The sequence below is a fragment of the Suncus etruscus genome, chromosome 2, assembly GCF_024139225.1.
Source record: "Suncus etruscus isolate mSunEtr1 chromosome 2, mSunEtr1.pri.cur, whole genome shotgun sequence".
NCBI classification, from domain to species: domain Eukaryota; kingdom Metazoa; phylum Chordata; class Mammalia; order Eulipotyphla; family Soricidae; genus Suncus; species Suncus etruscus.
Window position 1 is genome coordinate 66,355,956 of NC_064849.1, and position 21,239 is coordinate 66,377,194.

Consider the following 21,239-nt stretch of genomic DNA (forward strand, 5'->3'; position numbering starts at 1 on the left):
TTTGGTCGGAGGTCTTAAGAGTGCTACTGCACCAACTAGTCACTCGTTCATCCTTGTGGAGGTGTATGGTGCACTAATCTGAAAAGATGTTGAACTGTCTGACCAGTCAACGACGTTCAGAAGGCAAGGCTTGATTTCTCAGCTCCCAAGGCCTGGGAGGTCCCACCCTCCCACCCCGAGGAAGTTGATGGGGTTGTGGAGACAACGCGCAGAAGGGCGAACAGAGGCCAATTCCTTTCCCTGAAGCGAAGGCTCTGAGTCTCCACAACAGTGCCCTGAGGAAAAGCAACGTGATTCCCGGGCCCTTTAGAGCAGGGAAGCCCTCGAGGACGCCTACGGGCTTGGCCCGGCCAATGGAACCTAGGAGCGGGGTGGGGGTGGGCGGGCCCCTTACTTTCGGCCCTGTTTCCCCGCCTTCCGCGAGGCATCTGACCAATGAGAGAGACGCGCGCCCTTTGCAGGCCCGCTGCGTTCCGGAAGTCTCTCAGGCGCTATCCAATTAGCGGCGACTAGGCGGTTGCTAGGAGACATTTGCGCTGGACCCCGCCCACGCCCGGCAGATCAGCCAATGAAAGCCTGCCCTTGGCCCCGTGGCCGGGACACCGGGAGCTGAGGCGCACCGCCCGGAAGTCTCGGCGCCTGCGCAGACCGGGGAAAGTACTAGAAGCCGCCGCAGCTGCCGCCATTTTGCGCGAGTAGGAGCCGCCGTGGCTGCGGTGCCGCCTTGCCAGTCTAGACTCTGAAAGAAAAAGAGCCGCGCGTCGCGTCCCCAACACACGCCAAGGAGCGACCGAACCGGAGTTCCCGCCAGCGGGGACCCGGAACCGGTGAGCAACCCTGAAACCCGGTGTCCCGCGACGTCACGGCTGCGTGACGCCTCGCGGCGCCTCCCCCTGACGTCACCGGGGAGAGGGCGTTGGGGGCCGCGGCCGGCGACTCGCCAGTGTCCCGGGGCGAGTCGGGCCCGGCTCCCCGCAGGCGCCACCCTGGAGGCTGCCCCGCCTGGGGACCCAGGGGGGAGAGACCGACAGACACACACACACACACACACACACACACACACACACACACACACACACACACACACACACACACACACACAGGGACGTGGGCCTCGAGGCTTCCCGCCGCGGCCGGCTACAGCCGAGGGGCGTGTGATGCAGCCGCCGCCGTGGCGCTGCAGCAGCCTGGAGGGCCTTGGAGAGCCGCCACGTTGAAAGCCGACCGCTGGGGAGAGCCGCTTTCCTAGGACTGTGCGGGGTTGCTCGCGGGCTGAGGCTGCCCGTTTCGCCCCGTGGCTCTCACTCGGCCTTTCCCAGCCCGGGAGCTAGAGGCTAAGGGTGAGGCCCTTGTAGCGAGTGGCCTTTGGGGTGTCGTTATTCCAAGAGGTAAGCAGTGCGTTGTTAGGAAAGAGAATCCCTAGGGATCACAGTGCAGCGGGCAGATGTTTGCATTATGACACAAGCAAGACAACCTTTGGCTTCTTTAGCAACGGGTTCTCCCATTGATTTATTCGCGCCAACTAGCTTATGTTAAGTGGATTTTAAAATGAGTCCTCTTTGAGCATCACTCCTGGCGAGTGATGGTGGGGGGCCCTAGGCGTTGACTCATGCAAAGCAAACACCTTATTTTCTGTGCCTGGCTTCTGAAATCTTTCTTCTTTTTTTTTTTAGACATTTATTTATTTAGGTTTTGGGGCCACACCCGGCGACGCTCAGGGGTTGCTCCTGGCTCTGAGCTCAGAAATCGCTCCTGGCAGGCTCCCAGGACCGTGTGGGATGCCAGGATTCGAACCCCGGTCCATCCTTGGTCGGCCAGGTGCAAGACAAGCTCCCTACCTCTGTGCTATCACTCTAGCCCCTGCTTTCTAAAATCTTGTTTTTGTTTTTGTGTCACACCCGGTTATGCTCAGGGGTTACTCCTTGCTATGCGCTCAGAAATTGCTCCTGTGGATTAAGGGGGGACCATATGGGATCGAACCGCCTCGGTTAACGCTTACAAGGCAAGCTTGTACTACCGCTCCATCCCCTGGTTTCTGAAATCTTACTTTTTTTTGAGTTTTGGATCAAACCTGGTGATGCTCATGGGCTACTCCTGGTTCTGCACTGAGCTCTGTACTCAGAAATTACCACTGGTGGTATTAAGGGGACCATCTACATGGGGTGCCAGGGATCAAACCTGGGTCTGATTCATGCAAGGCAAGTACTTCTTTGCCTGCTGTATTATCTCTTCAGTCTCTGAAATCTTTTTTTTGGTTTCTGGACCACAGTCAGTGGCACTCAGAAATTAGTCCTGGGCCGGGCGGTGGCGCTGGAGGTAAGGTGCCTGCCTTGCCTGCGCTAGCCTAGGACGGACCGCAGTTCGATCCCCCGGCGTCCCATATGGTCCCCCAAGAAGCCAGGAGCAACTTCTGAGCGCATAGCCAGGAGTAACCCCTGAGCGTCACAGGGTGTGGCCCAAAAACCAAAAAAAAAAAAAAAAAAAAAGAAATTAGTCCTGGGGCCGGCCAGGTGTCGCTAGAGGTAAGGTGTCTGCCTTGCAAGCGCTAGCCAAGGGAAGGACCTCGTTAGATCCCTGGGTGTCCCATATGGTCCACCCAAGCCAGGGGCAATTTCTGAGAGCTTATCCAGGAGTAACCCCTGACCATCAAATGGGTGTGGCCCAAATAAACAAAAAAGAAAAAAGAAATTAGCCCTGGCACTGCACTCAGAATTCATTCCTGGCGGGCCGGCGAGGTGGCGCTAGAGGCAAGGTGTCTGCCTTGTAAGCGCTAGCCAAGGAAAGGACCACGGTTCGATCCCCCGGTGTCCCATATGGTCTGCCCAAGCCAGGGGCAATTTCTGAGCGTGTAGCCAGAAATAACCCCTGAGCATCAAACGGGTGTGACCCGAAAAACCAAAAAAAAAAAAAAAAAAAAAAAACAACAGAATTCATTCCTGGCAGGCTCGGGACCATATGGGATGCCGGGGATCCAACCCAGTCCCGTGTTGGCTGCTTGCAAGGCAAACATCCTACCGCTGTGCTATCACTCCTGTCACCATCAGCGCCACCGCCGCCACCATCCCTGAAATCTTTTTTTTTTTTTTTTTTTTTTTTTGGTTTTTTGGGCCACACCCTGTGACGCTCAGGGGTTACTCCTGGCTATGCGCTCAGAAGTTGCTCCTGGCTTCTTGGGGGACCATATGGGACGCCGGGGGATCGAACCGCGGTCCGTCCTAGGCTAGCGCAGGCAAGGCAGGCACCTTACCTCCAGCGCCACCGCCCGGCCCCACCATCCCTGAAATCTTAAAGCTTACACTATACATACCTGCCATCTAGAAGCCACATAGTCCATTGGTGTACTGATTCTATGATAAAGAATAAAGAATTCTTTGATAAAACCACATCAGCGTATTCTCTTTATGAATGAATACTTAAAAATAGACATTGGGGCCAGAGAAATAGCATGGAGGTAGGGCATTTGCCTTGCATGCAGAAGGACGATAGTTCGAATCCTGGCATCCCATATGGTCCCCCAAGCTGCCAGGAGTAACCCCTGAGCACTGCCGGGTGTGACCCAAAAACCAAAAACCAAAAAATTAAAAAAATAGACTTATTGGAGGTGAAAAGATAGTATAAGAAGTTTGGCATGGGGCTGGGCGGTGGCGCTAAAGGTAAGGTGCCTGCCTTGCCTGCGCTAGCCTTGGACGGACCGCGGTTCGATCCCCCGGTGTCCCATATGGTCCCCCAAGCCAGGAGCAACTTCTGAGCACATAGCCAGGAGTAACCCCTGAGCATTACCGGGTGTGGCCCAAAAATCAAAAAAAAAAAAAAAAAAGAAGTTTGGCATGTGCCTTGCATTCTACAAACCCTGGTTAAATGCCAGGAAGTTACCAGGAATGACATCAGGTAATGTTGCCAGTATTTTTCCTGAACACTGTTAGATGTGTCCCCTGCCAAAAGATATTTTAGTTTGCTCAGTGCTTTTTTATTTGTTTTGGGGGGCTAAATATGGTAGTGCTTAGGGCTTCTGGCTCTGCACTCAGGGATCACTCTTGACATTGCTCAGAGGACCATATGGGATACCAGAAATTGAACTCGGGTTTGGCAGTGTTCAAGGCAAAAGCCTTGTATTACCTCTTGTACTACCACACAGCGCATCCATTAAAAGGTCAGGGGTCCTCAAACTTTTTAAACGGGGGGCCAGTTCACTGTCCTTCAGACTGTTGAGGGCCAGATTATAGTAAAAACAAAAATTATGGACAAATTTCTATGCACACTGCATATATCTTATTTAGAAGTGAAGAAACAAAATGGGAATAAATACAATATGTGGCCCACGGGCTGTAGTTTGAGGACCATTGCGAGTTTAAACAGTTCACAATCTCACTTATGTGTGCATTAGATCCAAAATCTGCCTGCAGCACACGTTACCTTGGATTGATAAATATAAGGTGTTAAATGAAATTTGCTGGCTCTGATACAGCTATTAGATTTCTTTTTTGTTTGTTTGTTTTTGGGTCACACTCGTCAGCTCTCGGGTCACTCCAGGGTCTACGCTCAGAAATCGCTCCTGGCAGGCTTGGGGGACCATATGGGATGCCGGGATTCGAACCACCATCCTTCTGCATGCAAGGCAAACGCGCTACCTCCATGCTATCTCTCTGGACCCTAGATTTGTATACTACTTTTAAGTCTTAAATTTGACTCTTAAGTAATTTTTCTTGTTTTGTGTGAACTACTTAAGTAAGGAGGCTATTTCATCAGTGCTGTGAATCAAACTTAGACCTACATACACAGCATACTCTCAGCCCAACCTATCTGTCTTGGTCCAAGTAATTTTTCTTGTTTCTTGATCTTCCAAAGAATCTGCTTTCGGGCCCAGAGAGATAGCACAGTGGCGTTTGCCTTGCAAGCTGCCGATCCAGGACCAAAGGTGGTTGTCCCATATGGTCCCCCGTGCCTGCCAGGAGCTATTTCTGAGCAGACAGCCAGGAGTGACCCCTGAGCACCGCCGGGTGTGGCCCAAAAAAACAAAACAAAACAAAAAATCTGCTTTCAGAGGCTAGAGAGAGACAGTACATCGGGTAAGGTGCTTGCTGCACTCGATTGACCCTGTTTCAATCCCTGGCATCCTATATGATCTCCTGTGCACCACCAGAAGTAACTCCTCACTTCAGAGCCAGTAGTAAACTCTGAACATTGCTGGATGTGTGGCCCCGCCAAAAGGAAAAGAACCTTTTCTGAAATATGCTTTAAAGTAGTGCTTGATAACATTAGGTTATGACATTATAAAAAATACTATTTGTAAATATTACCGTCTTTAGGTTATCAAAACAGTTTGGTTTGGAAAGCAAACAATATAGTAACTGGATAGTATAACTACTTTAAGGAGGACAGGCATGTCATTGGTGTGAAAAGTGATAGTGATGAACCTTCAGCATAAAAATTTATTATTATTTAATGTAATAAAATTATTATTTGGGATTTTCCTTCTTTTATAAACCTTCCTCCTTGCAACACCTAACCTACTACTCCTTTCAGTAGATAAACACTGATCTGCTTCCTATTGTTACAGATTAGATAGCATTATTTAGGGGCTGGAGTGATAGCAGAGTCTTGCATGCTGCCAACCCTGGATGGACCCAGGTTCGATCTCTGGCATCCCATACGGTCTTCCGAGCCTGCCAGGAGTGATTTCTGAGTGCAGAGCAAGGAGTAACTCCTGAGAGCGGTTGTTGCCCCAAAACAAACAAAAAAAAAAAAAAAAACAAAGATTGCATTATTTAGAATTTTATATAAATGGAATTATAAAGTATGATTTCTATTTTTGCTAGGGGCTTGAGCGTGGTTTCAGATTTCTTACAATCCGCATAATTATTTTGAGTCCATCCATGTTGTATATATTGAAATTTTCAGATCAATAATTGTTTTTGAGTAATTTGTCTTGTTGATTTATTTGTCTCTTCTGTTGGTTTCTGTAAGAGAAGTGCTGTGGACCGACTTGGGAAAGAACAATTGATATAAGAAGTTGTGGAAGTGTGAAGTCTTTTTTTTTTGTTTGTTTGTGTTTTTGGTTTTTGGGTCACACCCAGCAGCGCTTAGGGGTTACTCCTGGCTCTACACTCAGAAATCGCCCCTGGCAGGCACAGGGAACCATATGGGATGCCGGGATTCAAACCACCATCCTTCTGCATGAAAGGCAAACACCTTACCTCCATGTTATCTCTCCGGCCCCAGAAGTGTGAAGTCTTTTGTGCTTGAGCAGAAAGACCTCAGAGGGTGGTTGCTTACGCCTGTCTTTTTGGAGCAACATGTGGTGGTGGTACATAAAGAGTGTGGTTTACTCCTGGCTTTGTGTTCCAGTGTGACTCCCAGCAGTCTTCAGGCCTTGAGCTGTCTTCTGCTTCTAAGTCTGTTTCAAGTATAGTCTTTCTGAATTGCCTAGAGTACAGTGCTTTTCAATTTTTTTGTTTGATTTGGGGCTGCTGAGGCGGTAGATAAATGCTCTGACTCTGACTCCTCACAGGATGGTATTTGGACAACTCCTGGCTTAGTGCTCAGGAGTCTGCAGACCTGGTGGCTCCAGTGATTGAATCTGGGGCTCGCATCTGCAAAGTATATATGTATTACTATTTACTCCTTCAAGTTCTTTTCCTAGCCCCAAGTTTTTCACCTTTTTATACCCTAGGACCAGCAATAATCCTTCTACTGGTGATTGAAGACCATTGCTCTAGTTGATAGCATAAGAGGCTTAATGAAGAATCCATTAATTATTGATGTTTGTTTGTTTTTGTTTTGGGGTCACACCCTACAGAGCTCCTTGGGGACCATATGGGATGCCTGGGATAAAACCTGGGTTGGGGAGCCAGAGCAATAGCACAGCGGTAGGGCGTTTGCCTTGTGCGAAGCCAACCCTGATGGACCTCGGGTTGATTCCCAGCAAATACCGTATTTTCCGGCATATTAAGACGACTTTTGAAACAAAAAAGTCAACCGAAAATCGGGAGTCGTCTTATACGCGAGTATATCACAAAAAATGTTTCAATATGCCGCTAAACGAAAATTGTCTGACTATTGCCACAAAACGAATTTTCCGGGCCCGGAGAGATAGCACAGCGGCGTTTGCCGTGCAAGCAGCCTATCCAGGACCAAAGGTGGTTGGTTCGAATCCCGGTGTCCCATATGGTCCCCCGTGCCTGCCAGGAGCTATTTCTGAGCAAACAGCCAGGAGTCACCCCTGAGCACCGCCGGGTGTGGCCCAAAAACAAAACAAAACAAAACAAAACAAAAACAAAAAAAGAAAAACAAAAAAAAAAACGAATTTTCCAACTCAACCCTGCACCAATCACTGCAATGCTGCTCGGACCGCCTCTCTCACTCAGCCAATCCAACCAGGCTTTTGATGCATGCAAATTAGACAATGTTCTGGACCCGAATCTACACTGTAAAAAGCCTGCTCAGATTGGCCAGAGTCGGAGAGGAAGTCTGTTACAGTATAACCTTTGAACCTTTGCTTGTTGTGATTGGCTCACTGTGATACATACAGTTGCAGCACAGGAACGTTCTGTCTGATGCAGTGAATATAGGCCTAAACCTATGTTTTAACTGCAAAATTAGGGGGTCGTTTTATATGCCCAGTCGTCTTAATACGCTGGCAAATACGGTAGTATATGGTGTCCGAGCCTATCGGGTGATTTCTGAACACAGAGCCAGGAGTAACCCCTGAACACTGCTGGTTGTGACCCAAACAAACAAACAGAAACAAAAACAAAACTGAATTGGTCCCAGAATTATTGATGTTTGGAAGGGGAATATTGTTTCTCATCAGCATTTACTTTGGCAGATCTGCATTATTCAGATGCTGCTTTGTCTTGTTCAGTCTTATTTTCAGTCTGCAGTTTGATCTTTTAAAAAATGTGTCCATTTTTCAAGATCTACCCCAAGACTGCTAGACCCTAGAAATACTGCATCACTGGGCCAAATACTACACTGTCAGGCTGAGAATCATCAGGAGTGGCTCCCAGCACCCCTGGGGAGACCCAGAAATAAAGAAAAATATGTTTAGTTCTTAGATACAATTTTTGTAATGGTATTCGTTGTCAAGTAATCATTATTTTGAGAACCAGTATTTCTCTTTCTCTCTTGCATGCACACTTTTGGAATACACCTAGTAGAGGTATTGGGAGGTTTCTTTTGTTTGGTTTTGGTTTTGGTTTCTGGGCAATACCTGGCAGTGCTCAGAGGTTACTCTTGGCTCAGAAATCATTCCTGGCAGTCTCTGGTACCATATGGGATGCTGGGGATTGAACCCAGGTGAGCTGCATGCAAAGCAAATGCCCTATCTGCTGTGCTTTTGCTCCAGCCCCTTTTTTGGGTCCCTTTTGGAAGCATTCTCAAGGTACGCTCCCAGTAGTATTCTGAGGATTGTATGGTGTTTGGGATTGAATTTGGGGCTCCCTCCAAACAAGGCATGTGCTTCTACTCTTTGAATCAGCCTGAGACCTGGCATTTTAAATTTTTATAGGAAAGACTGGATTTTATTTTATTTTTACCTCTAGGAAATCACTTTCCTTCTGGATCCTTGATCTTTGGCTAAACCACAGATAAGAACTAGTTTAGATTTGTAAGGTAAAAAATAAATAAAACCATGACAGTTGGTAAAATCTCTTTTGAGTTTAAGAAACAAGAACTGGGGGCCGGGCGGTAGTGCTAAAGGTAAGGTGCCTGCCTTGCCTGCGCTAGCCTTGGATGGACCGCGGTTCGATCCCCCGGCGTCCCATATGGTCCCCCAAGCCAGGAGCAACTTCTGAGCGCTTAGCCAGGAGTAACCCCTGAGCGTCAAATGGGTGTGGCCCAAAAAACAAACAAAAAAGAAAAAAACAAAAAAAGAAACAAGAACTGTGTATCTTAAAGTCTATTTCTTAGAAATGGAAGGGATTGTGGGGGTGTCAAAGGGTTCTTATTTATCTCTCTTCTCTCCTCAGATCTCACCATGGCATCCGATGACTTCGATATAGTGATTGAGGCCATGTTGGAAGCCCCCTATAAAAGGGAGGAGGTAATATCTCATTTTAATTTTTTTGTTTTGTTTTTGAACCACGTCCAGTAGTGCTCAAGACTTACACTTGTCTCTGAGCTCATCACTCCTGGAGGGGCTTAAAGATCATATGTATGGGCCTGAGAGATAGCACAGCGGCATTTGCCTTGCAATAAGCCGATCTAGGACCAAAGGTGGTTGGTTCGGTTCGAATCCTGGTGTCCCAAATGGTCCCCCGTGCCTGCCAGGAGCTATTTCTGAGCAGACAGCCAGGAGTAACTCCTGAGCACCGCCGGGTGTGGCCCAAAAACCAAAAAAAAAAAAAAAAGATCATATGTAAGGGTTGGAGCGATAGCACTGTGGTAGGGCATTTGCCTTGCATGCAGCCAATCCGGGAGGGACTTGGTTCGATTCCTGGCATCCCATATGGTCCCCTAGCCTGCCAGGGGTGATTTCTGAGTGCAGAGCTAGGAGTAACCCCTGAGCACCACTGGGTGTGGGCCAAAAATCAATCAGTGAATAAGGTTTAAAAAAAAAAAAAAAGAGGGGCCGAGAAGGTGGTGCTAGAGGTAAGGTGTCTACCTTGCAAGCGCTAGCATAGGACGGACAGCAGTTTGATCCCCCAGCATCCCATATGGTCCCCCCAAGCCAGGGGCCATTTCTGAGCGCATAGCCAGGAGTAACCCCTGAGCATCAAACGGGTGTGGCCCAAAAAAACAAACAAAAAAAAAAACAAAAAAGGATGGGGCTGGAGAGATAGCATGGAGGTAGAGTGTTTGCCTTGCATATTGAAGGACAGTGGTTCAAAGCCCAGCATCCCATATGGTCCCCCCGAGCCTGCCGGGGTCCATTTCTGAGCCTAGAGCCAGGAGTAACCCCTGAGCGCTGCCAGGTGTGACTCAAAAACCAAACAACAATAAAATCATTTCTATTAAAGAAATTTACCTAGATTTATCTAGAGAAGTGTGAGGGGAGAGAAAGATGCATGCTCAGGATGCTCAAGAGAGAACTTGGGCTGCTCTAGAGAGTTAGAAGCCTCTGGTAGCTGAAGTTTTAGCACTAAAATCTGCCTCTTGGATCTCTTCTATTTCCCATGTTAGAGGTTTGGGGTGTTTTTTCCTAGATAATTGGGAGATTTTATTTAATAAACTTTCTTTATCACTGTGTTATCTTTACCCTCTGGATTCTGTGTGTTTGCCACCTTGTGCCATGTGGTATTTTCTTGGCAATGTCTTTAGGATGAACAGCAAATGAAAGAGACAAAGGATGATGCTAGCAACACCGCCAGCAGCACCAGCAATAGTGGCAATGGAACCAGTGGAAGCAGTGCCAGTGGAGAGGCAAGCAAGTGAGTATGGCACAATGACTGGGTTAGCAACTTGGGCAAGGCAAACACCTGTGTCTGTTGGAGAAGCAGCCAGAATGGGGGGTTGTTTGTTCATTGGACTGCTGACTTTCAATAATGGCTCCTTTACATCATGGGAATAAAGGTGACCTAGTTAATGATCATCTAGCCTTTGCTTTCTAGTGTAAATTTGTGGATCAGTCCAAGTTTCCTTATGTCTCATTCAAATAAAAGTTGTAGGAGGTCCCTGACTTGGAAACTGAAGCTTTTTCTAGGGCTGTGGTGGATGGCCACTTCAGAAGCCTGATAGCATTCCGGGCTCTGTATAAGTAGTTGTGCAATTCTCTGAATTGCTCCCCAACGGATCTTCTGGTCTTTGGTCCCTTATGGCTTTCTGTTTCATCCTGGCCTTCTTCTTTTTTCTTGGGAGAGTAAATGAGCCATCTCAATAATAAGGATTTGTACTCTTTTACAGGAAAAAGAGGAGTCGGAGCCATAGTAAAAGCAGGGATAGAAAGCGCAGGTCAGTGACTGAATTAGGAAAATTGTCATAAATGAAACTGGAAGAACTGTTCATTGAAGAACAGATATATTTGCTCCTTAACAGACTAATATTTATTTCTGTATGTGGTCGTAGTCGAGACCGGGATAGACATCGGGGGAGAAACAGTCGGAGCAGAAGTCGAGATAGAGATAGAGATAGAGATCGAGATCGAGATCGCCAGCGGCGTCACCGTAGTAGGAGCTGGGATCGGCGACGGAGTAGTGAGACACGAAGTTGGGACCGGAGGCGTGAAGATCGTGTGCATTATAGGAGTCCGCCATTTGCTCCTGGGTATCACTTTTTCTTTCTTTCCTTTTTTTTTAGTTTTGGGGCCACACCTTCTGGTCCTTTGGGGACTATGTGGTGATAGGATTCAAACTAGTGCCTCCTGCTTATTTGAGCTCAAGTTAGCTTTGGCTTAAATTATCATCTCTGTAAAGATCCTGCCTCTGAAGTAGTTATAACCAATCATGAATAAGCAAGAGACCCCAGTTCCGGGAGGAATGGTATTTAGAATTTAGATGTTGAGGCCAGGCATGTAGCTCAATGGTAGAACAGTTATATTGCATGTTGGGAGTCTGTGGGTTTGATTCTTAGTACCCCTCGTAAATCCCCTCCCCATTTTTTTTCATGCCCCAAGTACTGTTGGAATGTGTTTTTTTCTTTTTTCTTCATTTTTTTGGTTTTTGGGCCATACCTGATGACGCTCGGGTTACTCCTGGCTTAGGGGACCATATGGGATGTCCGGGGATCAAACTGCTGTCTGTCCTAGGTCAGCTGAGTGCAAGGCAAACACACTATCACTACGCCACAGCTCAGGCCCCTGGAATGTTTTTTCCGTAGTGAGAGAAGACCTAACATTGGGCAAGTATGACTAAAGTTGGGTGACTGAATTTTCATTTTCATTGTTTCTGTTCTCAGGCGAAGGTTTGGGCACAGTAAAAGTCCTCATTTCCGAGAGAAAAGTCCTGTCAGGTGAGTTGATAATCAATTCTTATTTTAAGGGTTTTCAAAAGGAATTGATGCCAATATTGAAGAATATTGTAGAATGTTGACCAGGTGTTAGAATATAAGAATCTCAACAGATTTGATGTACTCTTTAGGGAGCCAGTTGATAATCTGAGTCCTGAAGAGCGTGATGCCCGCACAGTTTTCTGTATGCAGTTAGCTGCTCGCATTCGCCCTCGGGACCTGGAGGATTTTTTCTCTGCAGTTGGCAAGGTAATTCTTTCTGTGACCTCTCTCCCTTCATTTTCTTCTCAGTAGCCTGTCTTCTATCCATCCCCCTTTATGCCTGACACAGGTTTTCTTTTTATCCTGAATAGGTTCGTGATGTACGTATCATCTCAGATCGGAACTCACGCCGCTCAAAGGGTATTGCTTATGTAGAATTCTGTGAAATTCAGTCTGTGCCCCTGGCCATTGGGCTGACCGGCCAGCGGCTCTTGGGAGTCCCTATTATTGTACAGGCTTCACAGGTGAGCAAGCTGAAAAGTGGACCTGAAAAATAGTGGTGGGATTTAGGAGATCTGGGGGGCCATGACCTATCATTTCTGCTTTCCAGGCTGAGAAAAACCGGCTGGCAGCTATGGCCAACAATCTGCAGAAAGGCAGTGGTGGACCAACACGCCTCTGTGTGGGGTCTCTGCACTTCAATATCACAGAGGACATGCTCCGGGGCATCTTTGAGCCCTTTGGCAAAGTGAGTAGAAAATAGGAAAATTGCCAAATAAATTGGAAAAATAATTCAGTCGGATTGAACCATCACTGCTCATGTAAGTTTATGGGTCTAGGCTATGTAAATTTGTCTCCATCACTACATCTCTCCTGCTTAGTAGACAACAGAGTGAAGCATATTGAAATCAGATATGGTAAGTTATCATAGGGATTATATAAAATTAGTCAGAAAATGGGTTCAGAGTGATAGTATAGTGAGTGGGGCACTTGCCTTGCACACAGATTAAGTTTAATTCCTGGCACCCTGGATTTACTAGTAATAATTCCTATGTGCAGAGCCAAGAGTAAGCCCTAAGCACTGTGGAATGCCAAAATGGAATGCAGATCTTTTAAAAAAGGTTTTAGGGGGGCCCAGAGCAATAGCATAGCGGTACGTATGGCTTTTGCCTTGCATGCATTTGAACCGAGACGGCCCTGGTTTGGTTCCCAGCATCCCATATGGCCCCCTGAGCCTACGAGGAGCAATTTCTGAGCACAGAACCAGGAGTAACCCCTAAGCGCTCTTGGGTGTGGCCCAAAAATCAGGAAAAGAATAAAGATTTTAGGGTCCAGAGCAATAGTACAATGGGTGGGGCATTTGCCTTTGCACACAACCAACCCAAGTTCAATTCCTGACATCCCATATGGTCCCCCACGTACCGCCAGGAGTAAACTCTGAGCACTGCTGGGTGTGCCACCCCCCCAAAAGGTAAATAAAAGGGGCCAGAACATTATAGTATAGCAGATAAGGTGTTTGCCTTGCTTGTGGCCAACCCGTGTTCAGTCTAGGACATCCCATATGGTTCCTCATTTCTCCACATGTGACCCCCCAGACCAAAAAAGTAAATAAAAATGTAGAGACCAGGGGCTGGAGCGGTGGGTGGTGCAGCGGTAGGGCGTTTGCTTTGCACGTGGCTGACCTAGGACGGACCGCCATTCAATCCCCTGTCCCATATATTCCCTTGAGCATCACCAGGAGTAGCCCCCAAACCCCCCCCCCCCCCACCCATCAAAAAGTAGAGGCCAGAGAAATAGTACAGTGGGCAGGGCACTTGCCTTGCATGTGGCCATCCCCAGCACCCCAGATAGTCTCTGAGCCTTACCAGGAGTATAGAGCTAACAGTAAGCCCTGAGTGCTGCCAGGTGTTGCCCATAAACAAAACAAAATATATTTTCTTGAATTATAAATGTTGGCTAGAAATTTAAGAAAAGAACATTTAAGGAATTTTAAATAAAAGTCTTAAGTAGGGGGCCAGAGCACTAGCACAGTGGTAGGGCATCTGCCTTGCACGCGGCCAACTGGAATGGACCCCGGTTTGATTCCGGGCATCTCATGGTCCCTGGAGCCTGCCAGGGGTGACTTCAGAGCAAAGAGCTAGGAGTAATCCCTGTGTGCCACCGAGTGTGACCCCAAAAAACAAAATCAAAAGTCTAGGTAGAAAAGATCAAAGGTATGAACTTTTAATACATTATTTCTCCTTTTCTCAGATTGAAAACATTGTCTTGATGAAGGATTCGGATACAGGCCGCTCTAAAGGTTATGGTTTCATTACAGTGAGTACCTAATCTTTTGCTCTCTAATTTTAATTTTAATTTGTCCACTGATTATACTGATGTGCTGTTGCAGAAGTGCCACCATCAGGGTCAGAGAAGTATAGTAGTTCGTGTGTTTGCCTTACACAGCAGGCCTAGTTTTGATCCCCAGCATCCCATATGGTCTTCTGAGTACCACCAGGAGTAATTCCTGAGTACAGAGCCAGAAGTAATCCCTGAGCACCACCAGGTATGCTTTCAAAAACAAAAAAAGAAGAGAGATGCCTCCATCATGCACCACGCATAGTAGTGTCAGTGGGTACCAGAGTTTTGGAATTTTTTGGGATTTTTTTTTTTTGGGGGGATACCCAGTGGTATTCAGGTGTTACTCCTGGCTCTGCCCTCAAATATTTCTCCTGGCAGGCTTGAGACCTGCCAAGATCTGCCAGGCAGGTTTGGGGGACCATATGGATACCCAGGATTGAACCCTGTCAGTCATGTGTAAGGCAAATGCCCTACCTGCTGTGCTATGGTTATAGTCCCAGCCAGGGTTTGAATTTAGCACATGCCTTGCCACTTGAGCCATATCCCTGGTCCTGTTTATCTTATTTTTTATCTTAGCTATTTCTAAATTTTTTTTTGGTGGGGGGGCACACCTGGCAGTGCTCAGGGTTTACTCCTGGCTATCTTCTTGGGAATCACTCCTGGCAGGCATGGGGGACCATATGGGATGTCAGAATTTGAACCAACCACCTTTGATCCTGGGTCAGCTGCTTGCAAGGTCAACGCCCTACCTCTGTGCTATCTCTCCAGCCCCCTTTTTCTACTTTTTAGAACTGCCTGAATAACCATAAACATTGGTATCTTGGATTAGACATTGCTTCTTGAATGATGATCTTGCCTTCCTTCTGTACTTTATTGATGACCTGATAATGAGTGGTGTTCTCTTGAGAAATATCTTACTATTTAAATGTCACTGTTATGGTTAGGCATTTAAATAAAATGAAGTGACTCAAAGAGCTAAGCATATGCTTAGCATGCAATAGGTCTGGATTTGGTTTCCTGAGCACCAGTGGGAATGACCTCTGAGCACAGTCAGGTGTGATCCAATCCCCACAAACAAAACACCTCACTAATAGAAGGCCATCTAATAGGCTGGTTCTTCTAGCCCCATGTGACTCTACACTAAGGACTGACTTCTAGCCACATAGTCATGATAGAAGCTGATGTTTCTAGGTTCATCCTTCACCTTCACAGTTGCCTGCAAGGCAGAAGGGAGGTAGATAATGTACCATGGGAATTGTTCACCTTAGAAATATCCATTAAAAACAGAACACTAAAAGTGAGTGCCTGGGAGTTATCAGTATCACTTGCCAAACCCTGGAGCAAGTAAAGCTCAAGTAAACAAAGCCAGCTGTGCTCTTCCTGGTAGCCAGGTACCTTTTTAAGCGCTCCGTGTGATTCAGATGCACACAGGTTCCTATGGCACCTTTCAACACTCATGATACTTACACAGCAAACCGAAAATATTCTTTATGCTAGTCTGATGCTGGTACTGCTGAGGAAGGGGCTGAAGGTAGACTAGGGATAGGGCTTAGCTCAAATGAGGCTCTGAGTTTGATGCCCTACACAATTTTTTTTAGAAGTGGGGTTGTGTGGGGAGAGGACAGACTAAGAACTTGGTTTTCATGCTGGAAATCAAGGCTTGATCCCTGGTACTCCATTGTCCTCTGAACACAGAGTGTGGAGTAGCCCTGAGCACCAGTGTGGCCCCTTCAAAAGGGGCAAAATGGGGATCTGGAGAGACAGCACGGAGGTAGAGCATTTGCCTTGCATGCAGAAGGACAGTGATTCGAATCCCGGCATCCCATATGGTCCCCCAAGCCTTCCAGGAGCAATTTCTGAGTGGAGAGCCAGGAGTAACCCCTGAGCGCTGCTGGGTGTGATCCAAAAAACAAAAGAAAAGTGTGGGGGCAAAATGGGGATCAGCAAGTTAATAAGTTAGCAGCTCTGGGCTCTGGTTCTACATGGGAGTAGGGTATACTCTTCTCAAAACCCAGTTATAGGGACTGGAGAGATAGCACAGTGGTGTAGGGCATTTGTCTTTCATGTAGCCAATCCAGGACAGACGGTGGTTCGATTTCTGGCATCCCATATGATCCCCTGTGCCTGCCATGAGCGATTTCTGAGCCAGGAGTAACCCGAGTGCCACTGGATATGACCCAAAAACCAAAAAGAAGAAAAAGAAACACTCCATCCAGATACAGTTCTTCCTAAGGATTGATTCTAGAACCTTGATTCTTTTTGGGAGAGGGTGCCCACATTCATGCTGGGAGCCATGTGGTACCAGGGATTAAGCACAGGGGTTCCCATGCAAAGAATGCACTCCAGCCTTTTGAGCCAGATGGCCCCAAGATTCTTGAATTTTATTTTTTTAATTAGTTTTGCAGCTACTCTCACTGCTGTTATTGGTGCTTGTTTACTGTAGTGCTTAGAGACCATCAGGTATAGTGGATCAAACCCAGGCCTCCAGCATGTAAAAGTACGACTCAGCCTTTGATTCTTAAATTTTAAGTGGTAACTGAAATTTACTAGTCATGAAAGTTAAAAGCCAAGGAGTTTCATTCTCAGTCTGTCTTAACTTCCATTTCATGAAGTAGAAGTCCATCTGTTAAACATTCTGTCAGGCAAGGCTCTATAGTTTTTTGAGTTTGTGCCCAGGAGACGAAGGGATTCTGGCCAACTAGACTGGCAGTTCAGTTAAAGGGCCCTGAGCATGTGGTACTACCTTAAGGTCCCTATGGTTCTGTGGGCCACCTGGGCCATGCTTGTGGTAATCAGGGTTATCCATGACTTCACTTAGTGTTAGTGGTTGGCACAGCAATGTGGTGCTGGGATTGAACCCAAGTTGTTCACTTGTCTTTAACCCCACTATATCTCTCTGTACTCTGCTAGTAGATTTTTTTAATTTTAGGTTCTTACTAAGTTAGATCAAAACTGCTATTAAATTTGTTGAAAGTGTTCTTTTCGGGGGCTGGAGCAATAGCACAGCAGTAGGGCATTTGCCTTTCATGCGGCTGATCCAGGACGGACCTCAGTCCGATCCCCAGCGTCCCATATGATCCCCAAGCCAGGAGCGATTTCTGAGCGTGTAGCTGGGAGTAACCCCTGAGTGTTACCTGGTGTGGTCCAAAAACAAAAAAAAGAAAGTAAAAAAGAAAATGTCCTTTCAGAGAATCATTTTGAGGTTTGGGGGAAATTGGAATAAGAGGTCACATTATTTGGGAAAGAAGTATTTGAACTTCAGAGAGCATGTAGTTTAGGCAGGACTTTGCCAGCGTATCAGATCTGAGATCCAGAGGTGACTGATGTGGCCTGGGTTTCTTGTAGTTCTCTGATGCTGAATGTGCCCGGCGGGCGCTGGAACAGTTGAATGGCTTTGAACTTGCCGGTCGACCCATGAGGGTTGGCCATGTGACAGAACGATCAGATGGCAGCACAGACATCACTTTTCCTGATGGAGATCAGGAACTGGATCTGGGATCAGCCAATGGACGTTTGCAGCTCATGGCCAAACTAGCAGAAGGTAGGGTTTTTCTGCATTTTGAAACACATGGGGTGGGAATTCAGATCAAAACTTGTGACATTGGGGACCAGAGTGGGGTAAGGTGCCTGCCTTTCAGATAAGCCAATTGGGATTAAATCTGTGGCATCCCTTAGGGTCCCCCAGGCCTAGGCAGAGCCAGGTGTACACCCTCCAAAAAATAAATTTCTTCATATAGGGACCAGAGACAGTACACTTGAGATACACCAGAGATAGGGAGGGCACTTGCCTTGCACACAGCCAGCCTAAGTACAATCCCTGGCATCCTATATGGTTCTCCAAGCATTGCCAGGAGTAATTCTTGAATGAAGAGCCAGGAATAAGCCTTGAGCATTGCTGGGTGTGGCCTTTCCAAAAAAAAATTTTATTTTTTTTGATTTTTCGTTTTTTGGCCACACCCGGCAATGTTCAGGGGTTACTCCTGGCTGTCTGCTCAGAAATAGCTCCTGGCAGGCACGGGGGACCATATGGGACACCGGGATTCGAACCAACCACCTTTGGTCCTAGATCGGCTGCTTGCAAAGCAAATGCCACTGTGCTATCTCTTTGGCCCCAAAAACAAATTTTGAGAGGAAAGGGGTGGAGAGATAGTAGAGGATAGGTGCTTGCCTTGCAAAATGTTGACCTGGGTTCTATCCCTGGCATCCTATTTGTTTCCTCAGCACTGCTGTGAGTGATCCCTAAAATCAGAACCAGAAGTAATCCTTGAGCACTACTGAATGTGTCCCGTCCCATCCCGTTGTTCCCCCCCCCCCAAAGACTTGTGACATTGGGCCAGAGTAACAGTACAGAGCCAGGCGTGCCCAGATTACTGTTAGTTGTGGCCCAAAACAAAGAGACTTGAAACTTAACCTCACCTTTTCTTTTCCCATTAGGTTCTGGAATCCAGTTGCCAACAACAGCAGTTGCCGCTGCAGCTGCTCAGGCTGCTGCTGCTCAGGCCGCTGCCTCCCAGGCTGCTGCCTTACAACTGAATGGAGCAGTTCCCTTGGGAGCTCTGAACCCAGCAGCTCTGACTGGTAAACTTGGTCGTGGGATGGGAGAAGAGTCAGGCCTGGAAGGAAGGACTGTTCTGTTTCACTAACAAACTGTGTTTTGTTTCAGCTCTGAGTCCAGCTCTGAATCTTGCCTCCCAGGCCATTGCTTCCCAATGCTTCCAGCTTTCCAGCCTTTTTACATCCCAGACTATGTGAGTCTTAGAGACTATTTCACTTTAATCCTTGGTTTTTCCCTTTCTCTGGCTTTCTACTTATCTCTTCTCTTTGCTACAGGTAAATCAGTGGCACATTTTACTGCCTTCCTGAGCCTCTGGGTCCCGCTAATTCGTTCTCCAAATCTACCCTTCCATGGCCCCTTCCTTATTTTGTGGACCAACCCATCGTGGACATTGATTCCGTAGGAATTGGAGCTACCTTTAGGCACCAAGAAGAGCTCTTCCCACTGACCCTACTGAGAATAGACTCTACTGAACCAAAGCCACTAGTCAAAGAGAAGAGAATCTATGCTGACATCTGATAGCTGTCTCTCAAACTAAAGGATTGATTTAAACTTCTCTGCTCCTCTACCTTAATCCAACAATATATCAAGGAATACCCCTTAAGATTTCTGGTCCAAGAGGACTTTGGAATTTGGAGGGTGAACTCTGAAGGTGCTGGCTTCTACTGCAAGGGCCCTAGAAGGTAGTAAGGACATATGCGTTGTGACGCTTGCCTTAGGCCTCAACTTGGGGCCAGAACTATTACTGTGGGCTCTCAGTACCTTGCTGGAAGGTATGGGATTGAACTACTGCCAGGCATTTAAGGTGTTTTAAGGGCATTCCGGAGTTAAGTGAAAGGTGGAACACCTTTCCAGTATCTCTCATCTTTGTATAGTTCTTCCTTTGTGTATATCTTCCAAGAGAAAGATATAGGGAATGCTACTCTTCACTATTTCCTATGTGCCTCTATTGTGGGTTCAACCCTAGTTGTTAAAACTGCACCTGTCCCCTATCTGGGTACATGTGAGCCCTTCTCACTGAATTTTATACCCTTGTGTCTGTACATAATATATATGAACTTTGTACAAAGGGCAGGCCCCACTGTGTCTCAACTGCTGTCCATATGTGTGTGGTTTTCTTCGGTTGGCGTGTCTGTCTGATGTCAGCTTCTGAGCCAAAACCATGAATTATTCTAGGGGTATAAAATATTTGTAATGCTACTGTGCTCTGCTTATTTCATTGTCTTAGATACCTTTTGCAGAAAAATGGATGAAAGGCTCACAACAGGGTGGTGTTTCTGTCTCTCTGCATTATAATTATGCTCTGGACCCAATCATCTCTAGTCCTTTCTTTTTTTCCCTTTCTGTGGGACACCTGCATCTGGCTCTGATCATGGGCCACATCTGGGGGTAACAGGAGACAATACATGCAGTGCTAACATCCAAACCTTTGTTGCAGTCCCATGCAAGGTAAATGCCTTAACCTCTGTACTGTCTCTTTGACCCTAGACTCCCATTTGCCCCCTGGTCAGACTTCTGAGCTGTCTCTGCTTGAGGAAAGATGTTGTCTTTCCACCAGAGGGCAGTGTGACAGTAGCACATTACTTTGGGGTATCTGAACCTCTTGGACTTCTCTTTCTTCACCATTGGCCCCTGATATCCTTTGGTCCCCCATTGTCTGAATGCCAATGTCTGATCTAGTGGGAATTGTACACCAGAGCTTAACTATCCGTTATCTGAACTTGCCTTTTGACATGACTGCCTTGAAACCATACAGCTGTGAATTCCACTGAGCTGGGTTTTCTAGGAACATCCCTGCCCAAGGGGAAGTACACCTTTCTTCTTGTATAGGAATTGTGACAAGACACTAGCTAGTGTTTGGATTGCCAGCTATGGACCAACCAAGAAGGCCTGAGGTTGGGGCAGGGCTCCATGGGGCTCCTGCATTTCACTGGTCTCTATGGCAACAGAATGTTAAGGATTTATTGTCATGCTAAAAATATAGATAATTGCTGCTGGGTTTTAATTTGTCAGTTCTCAGGCTTCTGAGGAAGATTAGCTTCCTGGGTTGCCCACCATACTGGAAGCTTGCTAGTGGGATCAAAGGCCACAGGAACCCACTGCTACTTTCTGGCTGCTGCTTTCTATCTTACCTGCTGTTGCTGCTGTTTGTTCAGTGGCTGCCCTTCACTCCTTCCCTGCCCTAGTTTGCACTCTTTATCTGGGGGAAGGGAAGGAAGATGGTAATATTTTTAGGTAGGAGCAACTGGCGATGGCCCAGGCCACCCAGAATTATTGATTTGGCTGTGGATGTATCCGGAGAACCATAGTGCTGACTGTTTTCTGTTAGTCATCCTAAGGCTCTGAACCAGGCCTCCCTATGGCATTCTTGAACTCCTTCAAACTATTAATAGCATAGGCCTTCCTTCATTGTGTGTATGTAGTGTGGGGGGCTCCCAAGTTCTGTGGAGACTTGGCTACCCTTCCTGGTGATTCTTGACTA

The 21,239-nt window shown here is 47.0% G+C and overlaps 1 protein-coding gene across 4 annotated transcripts; it reads left to right on the top strand.

Moving 5' to 3' along the window:
* The first annotated feature begins 680 nt into the window (after positions 1–680).
* RBM23 (RNA binding motif protein 23) lies at positions 681–19,955 on the top strand. 4 transcript variants are annotated; one of them, XM_049768620.1, is made up of 14 exons: positions 681–827; positions 8,967–9,064; positions 10,279–10,367; positions 10,840–10,887; positions 11,002–11,199; positions 11,830–11,883; positions 12,012–12,129; positions 12,234–12,386; positions 12,473–12,610; positions 14,113–14,178; positions 17,548–17,743; positions 18,637–18,780; positions 18,866–18,950; positions 19,033–19,955. In XM_049768620.1, exons 2-14 carry the CDS (start codon positions 8,975–8,977, stop codon positions 19,034–19,036), a joined length of 1,383 nt encoding a protein of 460 aa, XP_049624577.1. In that variant the 5' UTR covers positions 681–827; positions 8,967–8,974; the 3' UTR covers positions 19,037–19,955. The 4 variants fall into 4 exon arrangements, with proteins under 4 accessions (XP_049624577.1, XP_049624580.1, XP_049624578.1 ...); XM_049768623.1 differs by having other exon boundaries at positions 8,967–9,040; positions 10,258–10,367; XM_049768621.1 differs by lacking the exon at positions 19,033–19,955 and having other exon boundaries at positions 18,866–18,954.
* The last annotated feature ends 1,284 nt before the right edge of the window (positions 19,956–21,239 follow it).